This window comes from Haliaeetus albicilla, chromosome 19 (assembly GCF_947461875.1).
Source record: "Haliaeetus albicilla chromosome 19, bHalAlb1.1, whole genome shotgun sequence".
NCBI classification, from domain to species: domain Eukaryota; kingdom Metazoa; phylum Chordata; class Aves; order Accipitriformes; family Accipitridae; genus Haliaeetus; species Haliaeetus albicilla.
In genome coordinates this window covers 14,840,924-14,863,563 of record NC_091501.1, presented here as the reverse complement: position 1 = coordinate 14,863,563, position 22,640 = coordinate 14,840,924, and the positions used below count along the sequence as shown (strand labels likewise).

General features: G+C 42.4%; 1 protein-coding gene across 2 annotated transcripts in view; it reads left to right on the top strand.

The window, feature by feature from the left end:
* Positions 1 to 22,640, top strand: part of RERG (RAS like estrogen regulated growth inhibitor) — a 111,664-nt gene that overhangs the window by 787 nt on the left and 88,237 nt on the right. Inside the window, exon 2 of one of the 2 annotated variants that reach the window (XM_069807803.1) lies at positions 973 to 1,147. In XM_069807803.1, the coding sequence (XP_069663904.1) occupies positions 1,087 to 1,147 (61 nt within the window). In that variant the 5' untranslated portion in view covers positions 973 to 1,086. The remainder of the gene's footprint in view (positions 1 to 972; positions 1,148 to 22,640) is intronic. The other variant, XM_069807804.1, reaches the window with a different exon arrangement.

Here is a 22,640-nt window from a genome sequence, read left to right as displayed (position 1 = left end):
AACTTTTAAATGCATTTTGCTGTAGACCAGGTAATATTAACGTAGAGAGCTTCCTACATCACTGTTAGAATTTACGGTTAAAGCGGACACTTTAGCACAGCAGCAAACCTTCATAACAGGTTGCATTCGCAAGTAAAGTTCTACCCCGTTTTAAAGGGAGACCGAATTTTTGATGTTTTAGTCAGGGCTGAGGATCATCATCACCATCACAGTTGCCATTTTTCGCCCAAGATCTTAAAGCATGCTACAATGACGGGTACTGTTATAATTTTTACTCTCCGGGTTAGAGAAATCAAGCAGAAGAAGTGTCAGGTGACTTGCTCAAGGTCACGCAGCAAAGCTGTGAATATAGATAATTCCCATGTGGCCTATTAAAAGCGTATTACCAGAAATTCTGGCATCCTTTTTCTAACCCCATGCTTTGCCGAATGTTTATGTATGAGCCGAGGCAGCTTAAACAAGGAGCACTGGAGAACTTCTGCGTACGGATTTGTTTAGCAGAATGGGCAAGGTACAAGTGCTTAGAGGTTTTTAGGCAACTGCAGCTGAGTAATTGAAACCTTTCTGGAACTAGAGGGCTTGAGGAAAGATCAGGTCTCTGCAGGCACTATTAGTGAGTGCTTGTGGCTTTTAAATACATTCTACAAGAACTAATTTGTTGGAGTTGAGGCAAATACAGTAAATATGAGCAAATGCAGCTGAAAGAGAAAGAAAGAATAAGGAACCTTGTGAGGCAGGTACTCTGGGATAAGTGCCTTTTGCAATATTACGGTGCCAGTGCGAAACAAACAGCGAGAGCTAGAAAGCTGAAGGTAGGTTTTGTATGAACAGTGCCAAGTGTGTCAGTGGTGTTACTGCAGTGTTTAAAGTGGGAACGTAGCATCAATTATCATGACTATTTGGAAAGAAAAAAGGGGGGTTGAGGGAGAGCCTGGCTCCTTGCAGCTCCATCCTCGTGGTGTTCTTCCCCAGGCTCTGCATTGACGTCACAATGACACGGTGAAGCCGAAGACAGGAGCTGGGAACAGTTCTTCTGCTTCACTTTTGATAATCGGGTGAATTTGTCACCGCTCCCTTCCTTCCAGCATGGCTAAGAGCGCAGAAGTGAAGCTGGCGATCTTTGGTCGAGCTGGCGTGGGCAAGTCAGGTATGTTTGTCGTCTGATTTTTTCTTATGCTTGTCATCAGGTAACTTTTTGCTCCCTGTGTGCAGACAAACTCTTTGTACAAAGGGACAGCTCTGACTTTATTCTTGTCAGGGAAGTCAGGGTCAGGCCAGGAGTTCTCTCTGCCGTGCTTTCCACGCTATTTTCTCCAGGTTCTCCACAATAAAGTACTTTTATCACTTTAAAAACAACAACAAAACAAACTTCCCACCCCAACTCAATCCCACTTCTCATTGAGTGAGTAGCAAGATTCCTCTTTTCCATTGGAACAGAATTAGTAATATTTAATTTGTCTCTTCATATGAAGGTATCTATATTATGCTCACTATCCTCCAGGATAAGATCCTCTATTAAATATTGGGTAATAGCTGTAATTCCAGTTGATTTCAGTGATGAATTTTTATTCTCAGTGCTCTCTTGCATTTACATATTTACCTGGAAACCAAGAAAATAGGATGTGTAAAGTTTGCATTTGGAGAGATCTTTCTTTTGAGAAACAAATGTAGTCTGGTGAGTTCATATGGTAGAAACACAAGGGGGAGGCATAAATGTTAAAAATCCATTTCTACAGACAGCCTTTCCTTTGGTGAGACAAGGAGCATAACACGAGGGTTGCAGGCTCTCTCGGGTAGTTCAGTGGTGTTGCGTTAACTTGAGAGCTCCAGGACCACTCCAACATGTCCTTGCACCACAGGCTTGAGGAAATAAAGAGACTGAGTCTAATCATACTCCTGTACGGGCTTGGGAATTCTAAGGTACTATTTATTTTAGAGAAATCTGCACAAGACAAGCCAGGACGTGGGATGTACTGGTAAGAGCATTAGGCTAGACTCTCAGCTGCTGCCAACCAGCACCAGTTCCCCAAAGTAACTTTTGTATTAGAAGGGCCAAGGTTCTGGCCCATAAACGTATTATAGCTTTACGGGCCAGATAGTTTTGTTAACTTCAGATCGGGTTGTTTATAAAAGTGCATTTACCCAGAAGGTATTTTACCAGAACACTCTCAGTGAAGTAGCTCTGTCAGCCTTCAGGAAAAAAGGCATATGTGAGGCAGAGGTTGTTAGAGATTATACCGCTTACGCAAAGACAATGCAGATTAAATTCTACCTTTTTGAATAAAATACCTGAGGGAATGCTGATAATATACTGGGATAAGTTTAAACTGTTCCTTCTCCCCTGCTGTGCTCACCCCACCCCTCTTTTGTATTTGTATTTCACTGTCCTGTCCAAGTTTTGTGAGTAACTTCAGTGGTTCTTGCTTTGGTTTGTCTTACATTTGGTTGATGGTTTCTGTGGTTGTCCAGTCTTTTGGCTGGATTCAAAATAATGCAAGAGCATGTTGAAGTATTTGCAGGAAAACTGAAACACTAAGAGACTCCCCTTGCCCTGATATTCCTAATCATTTGAGAGCTTATATTTAAAAAATACAAAACTACCAGTTAAGTGCTCAGTTAAAATGCCTCACCAGCATAGGATCAACAAGAACCTTTTTCACCTGTTGTATCCTTTTTGTAGACTTCAATATACTAGGATTTTATGGTAAAAATGTTTTCCTGTAGTCCTGGAACCGGGCAGGAGATAATTTTTAATGAAAAGCCAATAAAAACATCCTAGTCCTTCAGAGTCTTCCCCCTGTCTCTTTTCTTTTTCTCCCATTTGAGATGCAAGGAAATATTACATAAAATATGACTAAGGTCCCCTCTTTTTGACTGTGACCATGCATGTGAAATTGTGTGGAAATGAAGGTGCAAATAAGTGGGCAGCACAACAAGGTGAATTTAGGAGTGTGGAGACACTACAGAGTGCTGTCGGCTACCTCAACAGAGCAGCAACTGTGCCTCCCAGAATCTCCAGCTTGCTTATGAAAACCCCTCTTGTACGTTCCCATAAAAGGATCCAGTTTCAACAGCTCGGCCAACTCCAGAGAAATAAGGGGGGGGGGGGGGGAAGTGTGTCTGAAAATACCAATTTGCCTGTAGCCAACAGTAGCAACAGTGGGAGCTGTGGAAGTGCTGTTATACCTTTGCTAAAAGCAGAGCCGGACACAAAGTAGTCTCCAGATAGCTGTGTTTGGCGGATAAGCGCCCTACTAGATTAGTGTTGATGGTGTCTTTTTTTTAGTGTAGCTGTGCAATTCCCTATCCCTGTGACCAGTTTGTAATACATTGTTGAGACAGGATCCTGTGGCCATAGGTTACTAGAGTAGGCTTGGCCAGACAGCTGCAAGATAAGCCAGACTCCAGAAGCAAGAATGCAAGGCAGAACGCTGGAGCACGCTAGATATGTGCAATGAAAAGGAGACGTTGGGTGATAAATAAGGCCACTGTAATTGCCAGAAAGTCATGCCAAAATATGGTCGCTGGCTTGCTTGCTTGGCTCATCTTCATTTGCTGAGGAAGAGCCAGACATTAGGTTCTTAATCTGTAAGAGGCTTCACCACCTGACGGCATCTGTGAACTTACAGACACATATTGTAATATCCTGGAGAGGCTCCTCTTCCAGTTCCTGACCAGGACTTTGGATCAGTGAGTCAAAGCAGCTATGAAGAAAGGAAGTGTTGTGCTTCAGGACATGCGGAGAATTAAAGCTGTCCCTCATACACCGTGAAAGCCAATAGAACTGTTACTGTTAGTGAGAGCTGAGGAACATCCTTATCTCATCATTAATGCTAGACATCTGTTTAATGGGGTGCAAGGCTGCTTGTTCTACTAAGTAGTCCCAGCTGATCCAAGACTCTCCCAACATGAGGTGGGAAACCAGAACACTGTTCACAAGTCAGAATAGTGATAGCATCTCAAAAAAGCGTTAAAGCCAGGGAAAACAAAACTTCTCTCCACTTTCTTGCTGCTTGTCACGTTTCCATGGTTCAAAGGTTTAAAAAACAAATGGGGGGAATTGCAAGTCTGAGTGCCAGCTCTTTGCTGTTCTCCTTCCTTGCCTTGTCTCCTCCTGCCTGCTGGAGAAGGCCAGCAGAACTGCTAATCAACTCACCTGTCCTGTTTTGGTTTTTACTTAATGTAGACCTAAACCTCCTAGAAGAGGAGGAGCAAGCCAACTCAGAAAGTGCCTCTAGTAAGGCACTTAGTTCAGAATTACACTGAGTAGCAGATCACTGGTCAGCTCATCTGGGCAAGCTCATCAGGTACGAGCATCCCAACCTGCTCTTGTACAGTGGACTGGATGCTCCTCCATTCACCCAGCTCTTACTCTTCAGAAGTTGCATAAACTTTACTTTAAACTAGCTGAAAAAAAACAGATGCGGAGCTCTGCCTGAGCCAAGGAGCACTTTGCTGCTCTTTCACTCAGGAAGACGAGGAGACGCTCTGTGGGTGGGAAGGGACATTGCTAAGCCCTGCTATAGATAACAGGGCTGCACCTCCTAATTTGGGCTACAGTCAAGCGGCACTGAGAAGGACAGAGAGCTTTTAAAGTCTTTTTCTTCATGTCCAAGAGGAGATTGGAGGGAGCGGGGAATTAAAGTTGATATGAATTACTTAAACATTGCTGTTTAAATTGTTCTTCTGATGAATCCTACAGCTTCACTCCTATGGTAACAAAAGTTAGAATTTCCTAAATAGCTCCTTTTAAAAATACAGTAGTAACAATTAATAAAGACTTACAGGCCTTGTTCTTCCATGTCATTACAAGGTACAGTACGTGCCCAGAAAGCTAAAGAGGAGTGAAAATGTATGAACCAGGAGGAGAAAAGAAGGGCATGTACTGGATAGCGCTGCACGGCTCATACTTTTCCAACTCATAATTCAGTTGACTATGAATGCTCAAAATACCTCTGCTTAGGAGCCTTTATATTTTGGCCAAAAAAGAGAGAATGTCCAGCTGCACTATGTGCTGTCCAACTTGCCTTTTCGCTGTGTGTGTGTGTGCCAGGCTGAGTACTCCAAGTTTCTGGGTTAGCGTGTATGGTGTGCCCACAGAGGCAGATGCACTTCTCATCTGTCTGGATGGGTCGTGCAGCTGCAGCCATCGTATGTGACATGGAAGTGTGTGTGGTTTCTACCGGTGCTTAAATGACAGAAAGAAACTAAAGCTCCCACAGGCTCCCCCCAGTAAATATGCATCTGCTTCTAGGCAGCTATGCAAATCATTTTCTTATGCAATCAGGCACATGAGACGCAGGGCTGTTGTCGATCTTTTGATCCAGCTATAGCTCAGATGCTTGTGTTTGGGCAAGAGGGTGATCGATAAAGTGGCATCAGTAAACAACATCCTGCAAAGAGCCTGTCCCATCTCAGAAATTAAGATCTCACTAACTTCAATCATTTTAGTGTCACAGTTGGGAAAGTCCTGAGTAGACATAGATTTGTATCTGTTGGCTTACGCTATTTTCCCTGTCTAACCCAGGATGGAGGAACATACTTAAGAGAAAGATATCTGGATTTGAAAGTTCCTACGGAACAAATTCAAGCAACAACCAAGCCAAAGAGGCCTACAACAAATCTGTGTTTTGTTTTCATTATTTGGGGATATGTCTGAAATACACTAACAGGGATCACTTCCCAGTTGCAAGGTCTGGGCATGTGGGGAATAGAACTGAATTCAGCACCACCCCCCATTCAAAAAAACATACGGGTTACTGGGAAAGAAGCCCATTTCAAAGTGATTTTCTACTTCACAAATCCCTGCTCATATGTTTTCCCCCACTAGTTTCATTTCAGGGACTTTTGGGGAGGAAACATGAGTTATTAAGGAGCGATTAGTCATCAAGCTCATAGCTCTGCTAGTAAGGCAGGGAAAGCTACCACAAAAGCTTCAAAGTCCATGCTATCCCAACTGATTTATCTAGGGAAGATTACTGTAATAAGGTGTCTCTGAAATCCAAAAATGTGGGTGGAAGAAGACTGTGGATTTTCTGGTTTGTTTTTTTGTTTGTTTGTTTTTTTACACTGGTGGAGTAGATGAGTTGCTTTTTTTCCTTTGTTCTTAAGAATGGCAATGACAACCAGATGCTTAAGCAATTATTCAGTGATCAAGTTTAACACCCACTATATTAATTCTCCCTAATATTTCACTGGTAAAGTACTCATTAAACAATCCCACTTTTTGCATCCTTTGGTTTTACACTTTTCAACCAGGTACAGGTTCACTGAGGTACTGTGCATGCATGTGTATATGTACTGGCAGAAATATAACAGTAATTAGGTCACACTGGATGAGGTTTTGTGATTATTTCTCCCCAGCAAGCATGTAAATGTGTCCCCGTGGAGCAGGTAATATTGCAAGCAACCAGTTGCATTCACGTGACCTTTCCACACTTCTGTCCAGTGGGTAACGCTGATGCCTATACAGAGGGTGAGCCCTGGGTTCATGGATCAGTGAAAAAAGTCGCTGTCACCCATGAATGTGTGGCCCTGAGAGTCCTTGCCATGCCAGCAAGGAGAGGGGCTGCTGTTGTAGTGGACAGTTTTGGGGCCAGGCAGGGTGTACAATAATAACCAAGTGCAGGGCTGTACTGGGATCAGCAGTACCTGGGGGCAACCACTTGGAAAAGCCCCCCTAGCCTTACCACACAGATACAATCAGTATAGTATTCAGTCAGCAGCTGTGTGACAACCAGTCTTTCCTGGACTTTCTCAAAACTGCCTTTGTTGATTGTTGTTATGTTAACACTGAAGAGAGGGAACACCAAGAACTTGGGCTAGACACACAAGCATTTGCTCTGAGTGGCAAGATGGTCTACTTCTATCTGTTACGCCCTCCCTTTCCTCTGCTTATTTGCCTGTCCATAGTTCACTATAGCCTTGCAATTGGTGTAGAAAGCATTCATGCTCTGCTCGACATTCAATCTTCCTTCTGGCTAACCATGAAATAATAGAAGGCAGAATTTCTCTAACCAAACGCCAACTTGTTCATTCAAGCATAGCTGCCTTCCCTGTTCCATCTCATTTAACTACATCTGACATCTGCTCTACCTGCGTCCCCTCCCAGCAGCTGGTGGCAGCTGTTAGAGCTAAGACTAGTCCTGCTGTTCTTTGTTTCTGTTTAGATTGAGCTAAATATAGCCTGCTGTTTGATTACCAAGGAAGGAATGCCAGGATTCAAGATTTATGCATGCAGCACAGATTTTTCTCCAGGCCTGTGCCCAGCCACCCCCCGCAGCTCTTGCCTTGATAAGATAGCCATCCTGCCCACTTCTGTCTCCTGTAGTCATTGCGAAAGACAACCAAAAAGCTTCCTGCTGGAGTCCCAGGAATTGTTCGCCGGCTTACTGCAAAGCCTTGCACTGTTTTGGCCAGTTTGCTGTTCCCTACCCGGTCACTGAATGCACTGGTGTCTCCTAGGCTGCTGACCCTAATGGACCCTTTCAGAAATGCTAAGATTTTATTCTTCCACAAACTTGTTCTTTACCTCCCTGCTATCTGGAGTCCCCACCTACCCCTTGCCTTGCATATACTTCTTTGCTTCATTTCTTCTCAGCTATCACCCTTCTTTTTCACGTTGCCAGTTTAGTACATGTTTCCTAAAGTCTGTGTATGGTGGAATCACTTCTGCTGTGTACTTTACATGAAAACTTTGTATTTACAGTTGCCTTCTCAGCCTCCTCACTTAGTGCTTCCTCCCATCTCTGTTTCTCATCTCCAGCTCCTCCGTTACTCTTTGCCCACACTGTCAGTGCATCATTAAAGGCTCAGTGCATGAGTTCCAAACGAGCTGACCTGGCAGCAGTGATGTGATGTGGCAAAGAACAGCCACCCTGAAGTGGTTCCTACTGTCCTGGAAACCATTCGCTGGCTTGGACTTTGAGGATGCTCCAAGCTTTGACTGCTTCAGACAGTTCACGCGGGTTAAAAAGGGAAGCAGTATAATATCTTTACATAGCTAGCCTTGGTCATAGAAGTGGGTAAATGTACCTATTTTGGCTTTGTGGCAGAGCAGGAGAAACAAGTTATGTCTGTATTTCCCAAGAAAACTTTCTTTCTCTGCATTTATCTTTGTGCCACCCTTGCATCTTTTACATTTTTAGCACCCAAAAATAAATATGTAACTATATGAAAAAAACACTGCCTTAAAGTAGGAGTATCAACAAAATGCTTCAGGCTTCAGCCGAGCTGTGGTTATAGGGCTGTCTTTAACTGCTGTTGATTGAAGGTGTACCCTCTCACCACACACCTGGCAGGCACTCCCAACACTGTGGTGAGCAGGAGAGTGGAAAAATTCCTGTAAGTTAGCAGTGGACAAGGCATCTACAGCATCCTCATCCATTTGCTGCTTTTATTCCAAGTCTGTGTTTGCTCTGCATTACTGACAGTCTTTTATTCTACCTGCTGCTGCAGAGTTACAACTTTGGGAGAAGGCACCCCTTGGCTTTCCTTCCCTTTCCACACGCAGTTTGCGGGGCGCTGCCATGAGCTCTCCCCATTGCCACTTCACTGGTTATGGGGCTCCCACCTCACCAGCTCTCAACCTGGCCTGCTGTTTGAACTAGCCTTTCTTTCCATTCGCCTCAGATTAAACCAGCTCCCCCGATTTCATTGACTCCTACCTCTTCCTAGAGTCAGAAAAATAACTGCAAAGGGAGGTGCATCTGTTTCTATAGCCTCTTCATAATTCTGAATGGGAAAAGTACTTTTTATGATTGTTTCCCACCAGGTAGAGCATTCACTCTGCTGGAGTTAGTCTGCAGCTGTTAGTTTCTGATGGATTTGCCATGTAGGTGTTGGGAAACGCCATATATTATGCTAGTGACGCTGTAGATAACTCATATTCTATGCATACAGTATGAAAAGATGAATGGCAAGAGAAGCATGAAGCCCTGGGGAAGGAAGTAGTAGATATATTAAACATATGTGCAGCTCTAAAACGCCATAGAAATTGGCTGGAGTCTCCAGCTGCCTTCCCAGAAATGTTAGACAGCAGTCTGCGCACAGGAAAATGAGAGAATATGTTGAAAACATCAAGCCTGGTTTTGAAAGCACATGAAGCTCCTGATGTTCACAGGTTGTTTTGCTGCTGCCACGCAGGGGTCAGAGGAAAGGAAGCTGCAGACAAGCAAGAGCAGACGCCCGGGGCAGCGATGCATTACCGTGTGGGAACTGTTTAGATAAGTGGCTTGAAAAGTTTTCAAGCTGGAAGGATGCAACTGGAGAGTACACAGGATATACTCTCCCAGGGAGGGAATTTCTTTAGCACTTGAACAGCACTCTAGCTTTCCAAAGGGCTGTGGGAACAAGGGCCACCACCATGACCCTCCCGCAAGGCACGCCACCATGACTATCCTCAAGTGGCCAATATGGAAACCGAGGTGAAGGAAGGAGGAGCCTGATAGTCTCAAGTCACCAAGGGAATTGCGACTTGGGCATTGCCAAAGCTTCTTATATATATACTCTCAGTATAACTATAATGCAGTCTATCACAGATTTGCACAACCCTACTCTGGAGGGCTCAGTGGCTTATCTCTGTGCCTGCCATGGGAAACAAAAATCCGACTCAGCGGAAGCCAGTTACGCAGAGCTGTCGACCATGATCTTTTCCTGACCTACCCAGCAGTTGACCTGTGCCCTTGAGGAGCTTTACAAGTGAGAACTACAAGTCTGACATTCGGAGCAGGGAAATGCAAGAAAAAGTAGAAGCCAAAAAATTGGAGTGGGCTATTTATTTCTCCACTGAAATAGGGCTGCAGAATAAATAGAAATATATTGGAGAGTCACCACAGAAGAATGCAGTATTAGACCCATGGGGAGCAGGAAAAAAGCACAAACAAAAAAAGTCCCAAACCCCACACTCTGCAAAACGTGGGGCATGGGAGTATGAGTGCCAAAACAAACACCTTGTGTAACCAACCTTAGTGGCAGAATCTGTGATGCCAAGCACTATTGCTTAACCCAACTGGATGCTTGTGGTTACATACACTGAAGCTGGTTCTGCTCCAGGCTGAATTCCAACATGAAATAATTTAATAGTGATCCACAGCATGAGTTTGTCCCACAAGTCCACGTCTGTTAGATCTATTGCCAGGCAAAGTTTCAGGAAATTTATCTCCAATTAAGAAAACTTGACCTTTATCTACAGGGAGCAAGGTAGGTCACGAGATTATCAAAGAGGAGAGGACTATCAGTGTCCTTATTTATGTATTTATTTAGAAAGTTGCCCTTCAGTGACGTGTGGTCTTGGACCCGTTCTGGCAGTGGATGCCTGCTTACCCCAGCTGAGGATCTGGCCAAACAAGCTTCTTCACAAAGCTGGGAGTGTGAAGTGGGCTGCCTACCTCCTGCTGCTGTGCTGTGCCCATGCAATCACCTTTCCCCCTGCTGCAAGAGGGAGCTGAGGAATTTGCCTTATTTCCTGACCACAGTCAACAAAATCACTAAAGTAAGAGGATCAAGAGCTCTTGTAATTCATATCCTAGCAAGTGCAACTGCACATGTTGGCCTTATGTCCACTCTTTTGTTTTATTTATGTTTACCTTGCTGACAAGAACAAGGAGCACAGCAATTGTCCCATAAAGGTGCACAGTCCTGAAAGAACAACACCTGCCTCTGAAGAGCTGCAGGCAGAAAGGTTGAAGGCAACAAGAGACAACTTTATCCAGGGCACAGCTTACTGTATTTTAATTATCAATTACTCATATACCATGTCCTATTGATGACTTTGTGACTAAAGAAATAGACTTGGGCATAGGACTGTGAATAATCCAGCTACAGGCTAATGAGCATAGGTTGGCCATAGATGGAAAACAATCCAAACTGGGCAGAAAGCCCCATGCTTTTGAGATTTGATAATTGAAAAATGTAAATCAAAATTCTCCCCAGTATGTGTCAATGGAAGAAGGATTCATTAATGGGCTGTACTGGTAAGACATGAAAAGTAAGTGACACAAAAGTCGATGATAGAAAAAGCAATCCAGGCTCATTTTTTTTGCTTGAAAGCAAGTGACTGACCAGACTGGAGTGTTCAGACCCATTCGCAGGGAGAGGCAGTCTTGTTCGGAAGCACCAGCTGACCACCCTCTTCCTCATATAACTGATACTGTCTCACTGAAATGAAAGCAAGCACTGGCTGAGCTAAGAAATCAAGATCTTGCCTTTAATTAATCTTCAATGCCCCATGGTAACCTCAAATAAGTACATCTCATGCAAGAATACTGTTTCATTAGTGTTCAGTGTAATTAAAGCAGTCTATTTCTCACCACCCCCAACCATGCATCCTCAATATCACTTTGTTAATTTCTTGGGGATTTTTGTTTTCAGTTTGATCTGGCACCTGAAACAACCAAGCCTCTCTCATGAAACAAACTACCTCTATTTTAAATGTACTCAGTATGACTGTTTTCTTCATTAATTTTTTTTTTATTTAGGCTCTAGCATGAAAGAGGCACCTGAGCTTTGACTCAGCACCACTATGGTGGAAACCAGTGGAAGTTCACATAGTGCTCAGTGTATGTTGGGAGGAGTTTGGGAACCTGTACTATAAGAAATACTTGCATAGTTTGGACAGGTCTTATGTATAGTTCTGCAGACTTCTAGAGCTCCAAGGAAAAGATCATGCACCATTTCCACTCTTTCCTGCTTGAAAAGGCAGACACATTGGATTCCAAGCTAAGAAAGGAGCTTTGCCTGTTCTATTTTCCTAGGCCCCCTCTACAGGAATTTCATTCTCCTATTTTATTTTCATGCTGAAACCTCAGTAAAGTTGCCTATTTCCTAAGCAGTTGTAGCACCTATGATATATATTGATCTGTAAAATCATGGGCTGCATGGTACAATAAGCATCAGCTCTGGAGCAGGCTTGCTTGACATCCCTTTGAAGATGAGGCAAGAGACAGACCGTGGAAAATGCAGAATGACCCTAGAGCAGTTTCTTGATTTTTAGCACCTTACAGGTATGAAAAGTATAATAATTTGCCTGCAGGAGGTCTCTAGACCCAGCTGAACAAAGCTTCAATATTGTTAGGACTAATTTCATGTTCAGTATCATACACCTCGCTTCACATTAGGTCTGTATCTAAAAGACTTTTTAAATCACCTAAAATAATTTTGCCTGCCTCATTTTATAGCATTTCTTCAATTGCCAGACATTTACTGAATGATACTTTCTAACAAGCTGTGAAAATTTTAATACCGTCAAGTGTGAGGAACTTTGTTGCACATGAGAGCGCAGCAAGTATTACTTTTTGTTCCCAGCGCTGCAGCATGGACCTGGACTGGCTGCGAATAGAAGCAGGGAACTCAACAGAAGAGTGACCTTCACAGCCACGTTAAAACAGTACATTGCCACCTCAGATCCTACTTCTAGTTTCTGCACAGGAGGTAGCTGACATTCATGTTGTTCAGAAAGGCAGGGAAAATAACAATGACCAACAGCAGGAGTTGGAACAGGGCTTAGGGAAACATGTTCATGATTAAAACACCTTGAAGCTCAACTGTGCACTGTCATTTTCTGTTCATTCCCATTAATACCTTGTTCTTGGTGAAGGTTAAAATGCTTTTGTGTTTTTTGGATAACAAGACATAGCAGATGGAAAAAAGTCTTTAGTTTCAAGCGTGGGCAGACTGACATCATGTGTTAAAAGTACTAAATCACTGTGCAATTCCAGGACTTCTCTGTTCGCTTTAATAGGCGACTCTTAAGAAGCTGGGGCTCTACACTCCTGTGACATTCTAAAGGCATATTTCATATGACATTTCAGAACACTTTGAACCTGCTGATGGCAGAAATGCTCTCAGATCCTAAACTGTTCTGCTCAGAAAAAAGTTTCCAGGGCAGTCACGAACATAGGATGCTGGGTGTGCCTCCTGGAGTACTAAACCAGTGGGATTAGTTTTGCACATGGGTCTCTCTTGTAAGGCATAATTCAGTTGCACCTCTACAGTTTCTGAAGAGTCCTAGGGATCATCTTAATGATGTTGCTCTTTTATTTGGAGAACAAAATGAATGTGGTTTGTTGGGGGTTTTTTTGAATCTGAATATTGACATCTAGAAAAAGTTACCTGCCTGAAGCTTAGAGCACTGAGTGACATTCTGTAGTTCCCTGTTGGATTGCAGGCTTTCTGAGGAGCAAGGCTAGCATCACAGTAAAAGTGGTGGTACATGACCCAAGAGATGCAGGTTTGATTCCTGTAAGCAAAGTTCCTGGGCTGCTGGCTTTCAGCTATTCTAAAAAAAACCCCAAAAAAACCCAACAAAAAACCCAACAAAAAAAAAACACCAAAAGAAAACAAACCCCACACTCAAAAAAGAACCCCACAAAAACAGGCTAGGAGAAAAGTGCATGAATGCATGGAGCCACTGGGTCACTATGGGAATGAGAACTGTCTCTTGTAGAATGCCCAATGACTGTTCTGTCTTCAGTTTATCCCTGTACCCTTCACATGAGGGACAGCCAGTACCGAAAAAGCCTTATGGACTGGGACACGTTTTAGCACAGTACAGGAGCGTGCAGTGATACTAATGTGTGAACTCCTCATATCACTCAAGGACTTTAGTGAAGCACTGGGACATGATCAAGGAATTTTGTTATCTCAGCACAACTCTGTAGCCACTACTTCTAAAAAAAATTACCATCCTGAAGCTTTCTGGTGCACAGATGAAGTAAAACAAGTGTTATTTACCACCTTACTACAGGAGGACTTACACCATCTGTATCTCCAGAAGCCAGGTCACAGCAGCTCCTTCAACTCATGCATTTGAAAGGAGAACATTGTTGCCTAAATATCATCACATAGGTAGTGCACTTGCTACCAAACTTCAATATTAAATAATCCTGGAGAAACTGAACGACAGTAACGTGAGATACATGTATGGACTATCTCTACTCTTAGGGAGTCAGTGCAGGGCTCTCTAGCAGTAGTCTCAGCAGTGCAGACCTTGTCCAATTTTAAGTAACTCATGAACCCCCTAGGATTTTATTCCTCAGTAATTAATTTCCCCAGTGACAAGCATTTTATGTCCTTCATTGCAAGGGGGTCAGAGTAGATGACTGCAGTGACCCTTCCCGAGTTGAAAAATACGATCTTGTTGGCCATGAGTGTATTAAATTAAAATTTTTCCCTGGTGCTTAATTGCCCCTTCTTTGCCTTTTGAGCTAAATGACTTCTGTAGTCATGATCCTGTCCTCTGGGCCACTTGAACTTTCCTTCTTCTTAGCAGAGTTTGCATTCTATATATCTGATTATTCCTACATGCTGTCTAACCACATGGAACTCCATCCTCATTTTATAAGACAAATTATTTTCCTAATACAATTATGAAATTTTTATAGTATTTAAGAAAAAAACCAAATTTATGTAACTTCCTGTTAAATAAAACAAATACATATAACTTTATGGCACTAAGTTGAAAGCATTAGCTGAGTCAATGTTTGGAGTGTGCTACAGGGGTGTTAATAAGAACTAGCAAATTTTATGCATTTGAACTCATTAAAATGAACAGCACAATTTGTGCAGCAGTGGCTTATTTGCAAGAATAGGGATTAATAAGAGCATGTGGAATAGCAGAATACAGATGCAATTCCTTTTGTAAATTCACATGAAGATCAGAACAAAAATACAGAGCTTTCTGCTGACTCTTGCTAACATGAATACTTTTACCTCTGACCAGGGTGTAAGATTTGAAAACACACTGGCAAAGAAACTAAGAGCTTGCACAGAGGAGATCCTGCACATATCGGGGGGAAATCTAGAAGCAGACAGTTTTAAAAAGAAAATCTAAGTTAATACTCTTGGAAGATGAAAAAGCAAAGTCACAGAAAGGTGAGCTTTAGTTACAATTCTTCAAAACTAGATGGAAATTTGACTGGATTATTTGCAAAGCTGAAGAATATTAGTTATGGGAAATTAAAGATTATTAGTTAAATTAATTCAAGATTCCACAAAATGCTAGACTAAATAACCTTATACAGTGCCCTGAACAAATGCTGTGGCCCTCACAGATGGAAGGAGATTGATATATAGGTAATATTTGATTTCAAACAATCTGAATTGCAGCTTGTTGGTGCCACTACTTCTGCACTGTTTTCTTGTCCTTAGAGGTGATAATCTACTAGGGAGGTCCCAGTTTAAAGGAGGTTCTCCTTATTCAGAAACAGCTGTGAGAGATTTGAAAAGCAGAGGTTTCAAAACACTCGCTGAGGGAAGGGCGAGAAGGTAAATGTTTGGGGATTATTTTTTTTAATCTCTCAGTTAAGAGCAGGTTTCCTCAGGCTTAGCCACTCCAAGGACTTGAACAGAACCAATCCAGGAGAATCTGCAGTGATTTACAGTGAGACTTTTCTTCCTCCCCACCTCCAGAAACATACTGGTTTGGGTCTTTTCTGAATTGGCATCATTACTTAGTTTCCAGAGCAATATTTCCACAATTTAGAAGTATTGACAGGCATCTGGAGATCAATCTGAAGTCTGTAGAAATCAGTGGAAAAGCATGTGTTTATTTCTGTGGGCTTTGGAGCAGGTCCATGGAGAGCAGGGTGTGTTGTGCCATGGGCCATGCCCACTGTCCCTCCACGGCACATCCCAGGGAGGAAAGCAGCAGTCTGGGGTGTCCCCACACCCAGTCCTAGCAGACTCTCTCAGAAAGTAGTATAACAAATTGAAAGACAAAATACCACTCAAAAGCAGACATTGTAAAGGCAAAACCATAGACCTCGGCAAAAGCGTGGGGTGCTATTTCCTCAATCATAGGTGCTGTGTTGTTTTTGCATTCAGAATTTGGAGTACTTCCTACAAATTCTCTAAAAGCTCATCATCTGAAAAAGTTGTAGTTCAGACTTCTTTTCCACCCCTGCCTTGCAACAGCAATAGACTGCAAATTGCGCAGCACTAATATACCCTCGCAGTAGCACGTATTTCACATACTGAGCACAGGCACTGGGCAAAGACATGAAGTAACTGATACCAAGGTGGTAGCTGTGCCAGCAGTCCAAGCCAGACCTCTCCGGTTCAATCTAGACCCTGACTTCTTGGACCAACGACTCTTTCTGCTGTTTGCGTGGTTTAAACTGCCACTATCAGCATGTTAGATTTTTCAGTCGGACTTACCACAACCTACTGGCTTCATCTCCTGGATACCAGCACCTAGCAGCGCGCTTCCTATCGCAGGACAGCAAGGACATGCCCACAGTTGCAGCATTTTTCTGCTCACCAGTGATGTGATACTTCTAGATGAGCCTGGCTCAGCCTGCTCAGAGCGGGGAAAAAAAGAGGCGGTTTGTTGAGGGCTTTGGCAACTAAAATAAGGAGGAGACAATGCTAGTTACTAGTGGAAAAAGCATCAGGGTCACAGGTTCAATAAACGGAACTATTTAGCTGTGCTGCCTCAAAACGCTGAGTTGTGTAAGCAAAGTCAGTGCGGCTCCTGCATTTCTTTCTCTGACAAGGATGAGCGTCATCTGTCAGACTAAGCCTCAATTTTCAGTCTGACAGGTGGAGCTGGAAGCAATGCTATTTAACATACCCTTAAATAGTAGCAGGGTAGTACCAGGGCCCCTCTAAATTTCTTAGGACATTGCTTAGATTTAACTGTTCAGGCTGGATATTTCCATGCTGGGTGTCTGCTTCAGGCTGTTTTTTTTTGTTTTCTGGAAGTTGCCTACAGAAGTAATACAGGCATTTCTAATAACAAGGTTAGGAAAAAAATATAGGTTGTGTCTGCGTTAAAAAATATTCTTGCAGCCACTTTGCACAGGTATTCTACTATCATCAGTCCCCAAAGCAGGAACTCAAAATATGACAGAGAGGGGTTAGCATGTCAGCAAGGGTATGCTTTTGCTATGCTTGTGAAAGTATACTTATCTTTGGTAACAAGCCAATGCCTCTGAAAGTCCTGAGTTGCGTTTCATGTGTTGGAGCTGGGAGTTAAATTTCCCTCATGAGTTTATCCTTACAGAAAACATTCCAGCTCTGGATACAGGACTAGCTTTCTTTTCAAGGAGCCGTGTAAGGAAGAAAGTGGGCATGCTGTCATTGCGTTTTCCTTTTTGCTGGCACAGAGGCACTCTGAAGAAGTAGTGAAGTGCATGGGAGACAAAAATCCCAAGAAACAAAAAGCAAACAGCAATTTCGGATTAAGATTGCCTTTCCATTAGTTTATCTGAAACAGATTTGTCTCAGGAAGCAATACTGGAAGCTAAAAATGTGGCTCCCAGCCTCAGAGATCAGTGGCAAAATTTCAGTCGCTTTACCTCATGTGGAATCCAAGTCTCTGCACATCAGCGTGAGCCTTTCTCTCTTCCATGCTTGGGCTTTGATGGAGCTTTTACACTCTGTATCTTTTTTACATCCAGTGCAACTAGAAATAAAGAATGAATCAGCCTCACCCACTTAAAGACGCTTCTGGGCAGGGTCGCAAGACGTGGGCAAAGGGAGTTCTCCCTCCTGCTACTGCCTGTGTGGTAATTACACTATGGATAAGTGGAGGTCTTCTGTCTCAAGGGCCTTCAGGCCAGGCAGCACCTCTCACCAGCACAAAAAATAAACCAAAGCACAGGGCTGAGGTTTACCTCACTGGTTCAGGAGAAAATTTAAGTTAAATACAATAAGTATTGTATCTCACATAGGGAGATGGATATACATGCACGCACACAAGTATATATCTCTCCAAGTATCTTTTGGCAGCTGGGCTTTGTGAGCTCATATTCAGTCTTTTGAATAGCCCAGGCAGAGCCTGCAATCCTGCAAAACAAGTTCCAGTTTTCAAACAGCACAAGGGTTATACGGGCTATTTATGAATTTAAGAAACTGAAGCGCTGCTAAAAGAGAAAAGCCTGCCTTCGTAAGGCCTCTTCTCAAACACAGGCCACTAAGGGGACATCAAGGTATCATTTATTTTTCTCTTTTGTCTAATGCCCTAGATAGAAGCCATTCGAGAGCAGTTAATTTTTCATCCATTTCAGTTGAGAGATCAGTTCCTTGTGGCCTCTGAGTGTTTTGGGGGTTTTTGTTTGGTTTTTTGGGGTTGTTTTGTTTTTTTTTAAAGAGACTTTTTAGTGCAGGGCTAGAATGCAGTGTTCAAGTAAGGCTAGCGAGCAGCTTGGGAGGCAGTTTTAATACCCTGAGTACACACATACCATGCAGCAGCAGGCCCAGACACTATTGTTGGTGCATTAAATTAATTCTAGGTGTTCATCTTACTTCTAGGTGTTTGTCTTAGCTAAATGCCTGTAAGACTTTAAAAAATGACAGTAATCCAAATGCCTTCCACAAGATTTAGCACCCACACAGCAGCAAGGAAGCTTGAGATTCCAGTTTAGGCTGCCTCAACTGATGAATGCAGGGCACTTCGTGCATTGGCATTAACATCAGCTCAGCAGCACACTGTTATTTAGCTTTGGTGGAATTTTATAGCCTGCTTTACTGCAGCAAGAGCAGCAGTGTGATGAATCTTTTAAATAAGTCTCATCAGATGGATTTGCTTGCACCTTATTTAGACTAGGGGTGAAAAGCATCCCACCCTCAAAGCTCACCACATTTACCACCAACGTAGGCACCATTTAACACCATTAGCACAGTTTTGACTAGGAAATTTATATTAAAAAACCTCACGTACTGCGTGGGGACACATCACAGATGAGCATTAAGTGCATGCAGTGAACAACTCAGGACTGAAACGAGCTCATATTCAGTATTAACTAGCTTAAGTCAGACTCTTACTACACAACTGGATGGGTTGTCTCTTCTGCTGTGTGTTTTCACCCAAATGCAACAAGTGAATGAAATGAGCGTTCTGGGGTTCAGTAGCTGCTGAAGCAAGCTGTGGGGAGAATAATTAATTTAAGGGCAACTTCAATTTCATGTTCACTCAGAAAGTGAGTTTAACCCAATTTCTTTTTACAACAACTTCCTCTCCCCTTCTCCCAGTTCCCCCCACTCTCTGCTTCAGTGCTGCAATACCAAAGGAAGCTGTTTGAATGGTATTTTTCACCTTGTCTGAAATTGCCACGAGGAAAAATCTGTTGTCCCAGTGAGAATAAGGTCAATTTTGCAGACTCTTGAAAAGCAAATGATTTTTTGGACAAAACCCTAAACTTCTGGGAGTTTATCCAGATTTGGACTTTTGTTTGGGCATTACTCAAGGAAAATCAGGAAAAAGGCATAGGTTGGTATGTCATTCTTGATCCCATATGCCATGATATCTTAATCAAACTGTACCTTTGTTTGCTTAAGCCCTTAAGTATGTGGAACTGGAAACTTAGCTAAGATCTATTTATAGGGTAGCATCACTGGTCTATGCAAGTGTTAAGTCAATCATTCTGATTGTTGCCTAGTGTATGTTAGGTGAAAGAAAACTCTACTCCAGCATTTCTCCCTGTATGTAGGGGTTTAAGGGTCTGAAGTACCCTATCTCTTGCCTAGGCTTTCTACACTGTTACAAAGGAGGTTTTTGACGGATTTCCACTGCCTCCTCCTTACCACCTCTTTTCTTTCTGTTCCCTCCAAGATGTCCCTTGCTGAAGGACAGTGGAAAGGGGGTCTTGCAGCTCTACTGCCTTTCTTGGGGACACGTTCTTCCACACTGGATACCTTTGTGTCAGCCTGTTCCTGCTTAAAGCTTTGCTTTGCTCAAAGCTTTCTGAAAGCTGCATTGATTCAGTGTTTGCACCGTGGCTTGCAGGGGCATGAAACCAGTATTTATATTAACCTGAGGCATACTAATTTTGCATCTATAATGAGTGATAAAAGTCTGATCTTTAGCAAAGATACAGGATCTGTCTGCAGATCCAGAATGTCACAGTATTTCTCTATTTCTTCATGGATATTTTCCCTCAACATATTTCTGTATAAGAAAAAATACAGGTGATTTTGGGAAGAGCTTGAACCTTTTTGAGCACTAGGCTTAAAGTCTATTTAGGAAGCAAAAAAGTTAATTGCTTTACTAGTTTGATACAGAGTATTTAGTAATTTTCCTCCTATGATATAGGGAGAGAGCATCTCCTTGCCTTTTTGCACTTCCCAGAGAATCATAATCTGACTGGCAGTGTCATTCATACAAGTTCGCATGAATGTTCAAAGACACTCTCAGTTAATTTTAACTGCTAAAAAGAACAGTTTTAATATGAATACAAGTACAAGGATCATGTTTACATGCACATAGCAAATGAACGACAGTTCAAAAGTCCAAGTGTGTCTACACCAATAGTTAATTAGCAGCCAGAAAAAATACATACATCTCAATATTTAACCTTGAAGTTGGGTTGGTGTATAGGTCTGAAATAATGTCACATTAAAACGTTACCCAGAAATTGTGTCTTGAAATGAACCAGTGAGCCGTGGTTGACAGCAAGAGACTTTGGTCCTAGTTTTCTAGCATCTGTTCTTAATTCTGCTGCTATTTATTATATAAGCTTGAGAAAACTTCTCTCATTTTGGGGTTCCTTGCTCACCATCCTATGCTGAGATACAAGGAGGCGTCTTTATTAATCTCAGAGAAATGCTTGAAGTCCTTGAATAGAAGAAGTTATACAAGCACGAAGTTGAATGATAGAGAAAATTCCCTGGGGATGGAGTAAGAGAAGGGGAAGGTGGAGAGGAGTTCCTGCACTCATGTGATGCATAGTTCTGTAAATGCTTCTGCGGGATAGGTAGCTCTTAGAAGTCTGGCTAGAGTCAGAGATGCTCATTTGTGACTGAATTTTCTTTGCAGTCAAGGTTGTTAGAAGAGAATGAGAAATTAAAGGGATGTAACAGCAGCTTTACAATGAGACACTGGAAGAAAATGGGACTCCCCAATTAGAAAGCAAAAGGTAGAGGGAAGATATGATCAAGTTTTACCCATCATTAAAATGGCAGGCAAAATGAACACAAGGTTCATTGAATACTACAGTATGAGGCCACTTGATGAAACTAGTATAAGAATGGCTTAAACCAGATACAAGCAAGTATTTCTTTCAGAATGGGTAGCAAAATCCTGAAACTGTGCTAGAGTTTTAAAATACAGGCAGCATCAGCAAGATCATAAAAGGATTTACACAAGTTCATGGATAACAGATCTGGAAATGGATCTTGAAAGCAATTCATGGATGTGCCCTGTAACATCCTTAATACAACAGTTCTCAGGGAGGGGAGGGGACCACAGAGCGCAGCCGGGCTCGCATGCTCTCCCAAAACAGTATCTCCTGTTGCCACTGTCAGAGACTAAGTGCTTGGCTAAGATGGACTGCTGGTCTGACCCAGGAGGGCATTTCGTATGCTCCTGTGCTACAGGGAGCAAATCACACAGACAGCGCAGTAACTTTACATGCTGATGTTTTTCCTATAAGATACCCTTTCCTTATTAACTCCAGACTTCTAAATAATATCAGATCAGGACTAACTAATTCCCTGAGCATATGCTACTACTGACCACCCCCCAAAAAAAGGTTTCTTTTTTTGTTTTAAATTCGCATTTCAATTAGCTGCTGTTAAGACTCTTTTTATTTGCTTTCTGGTGTGAAGTTTCAGAACACACTTGCTTAACATTTTCAAACTTTTCTGCGTAATCAGGGTGGCTGAAGACACCTCCACAGACTTTCAAACAAAGCTGAGATTCTCAGAGTGTCTGCTGCTATCACTCAGGGCTGCAGTAAAGGGAGCAAATGTCAAAAAAACTGCAGTAAAGTGTGACTAAACAAGACTGGCTATCAGCCATCTAGATAATTCTATATGCATTCAGCCTCCACAAATCAAAAAGACTTCTGGAATTAATCTATTTCAAAGGTCTGCATCAAAGAACAAGTGCCACTTGTAGTGGTTGTTTAAGTCCCAACACAGGTGTTAGAAAAAGAACGATGACACTAGAAGTTTGTTTTCCTGGCAGAGGACCCCTTTCACTAGTCACAGCAGTATGGGGTGGTTTTTCTTGAGGCTGAACAGATGAATTGTATCTTAAAGCCTATCATCTAGAAACTTCTGCAACAGGGGTTGACCACACAAACTGATGTCAGTGAAACAGAGAGCAAATTCTGGCCAGTTGCATTTCAGTTTAATGTGATTCTTAAGTTGTTGGCTTATGTTTTATTCTGCTTCTGCCAGGCTCCTTTCTTTGCAAGAGCACTTTATCTGGAAGGCACAGTTCTGTGCTTGCTGGGCCATACAGTAGTTAGCCATCCACAGGGTGTTCTTTTCACTTGGCAACCTTGGAAGCAGGGATAGACAGCCCTTGTAAGAGAGGTAACAAACACACACATGCTTATTTGGAAGTCTAACAAAATTTCAAGCTAGAGCTATTCAAAGTGTTGGAGGCTTTATTGGTTCATTTTGTGTATGTGTGTGTCTTTGTTTTGTGGTGGTTTTTTGTTTGTTTTTTTTTTTTAAACAGTTACCCAGATTCCTAGGACTAATTTCTAAAGCATAAAAAAATTAATCTGACTGTAGCCAAGCAGAGGAAAAGTTAGACCTGTCTCACTGTAAAAAAAACACCCAAACTTTAGTTTTACTGCTGCACTTTAAAACATCCTTATCAAAACCCACGTAGGGCGAGAAGAGCTCTACCAACCTGAACATGCAGCCTTGATATCGTAAGTCCCTCAGTTAAGAGGGCTACGTGTTAT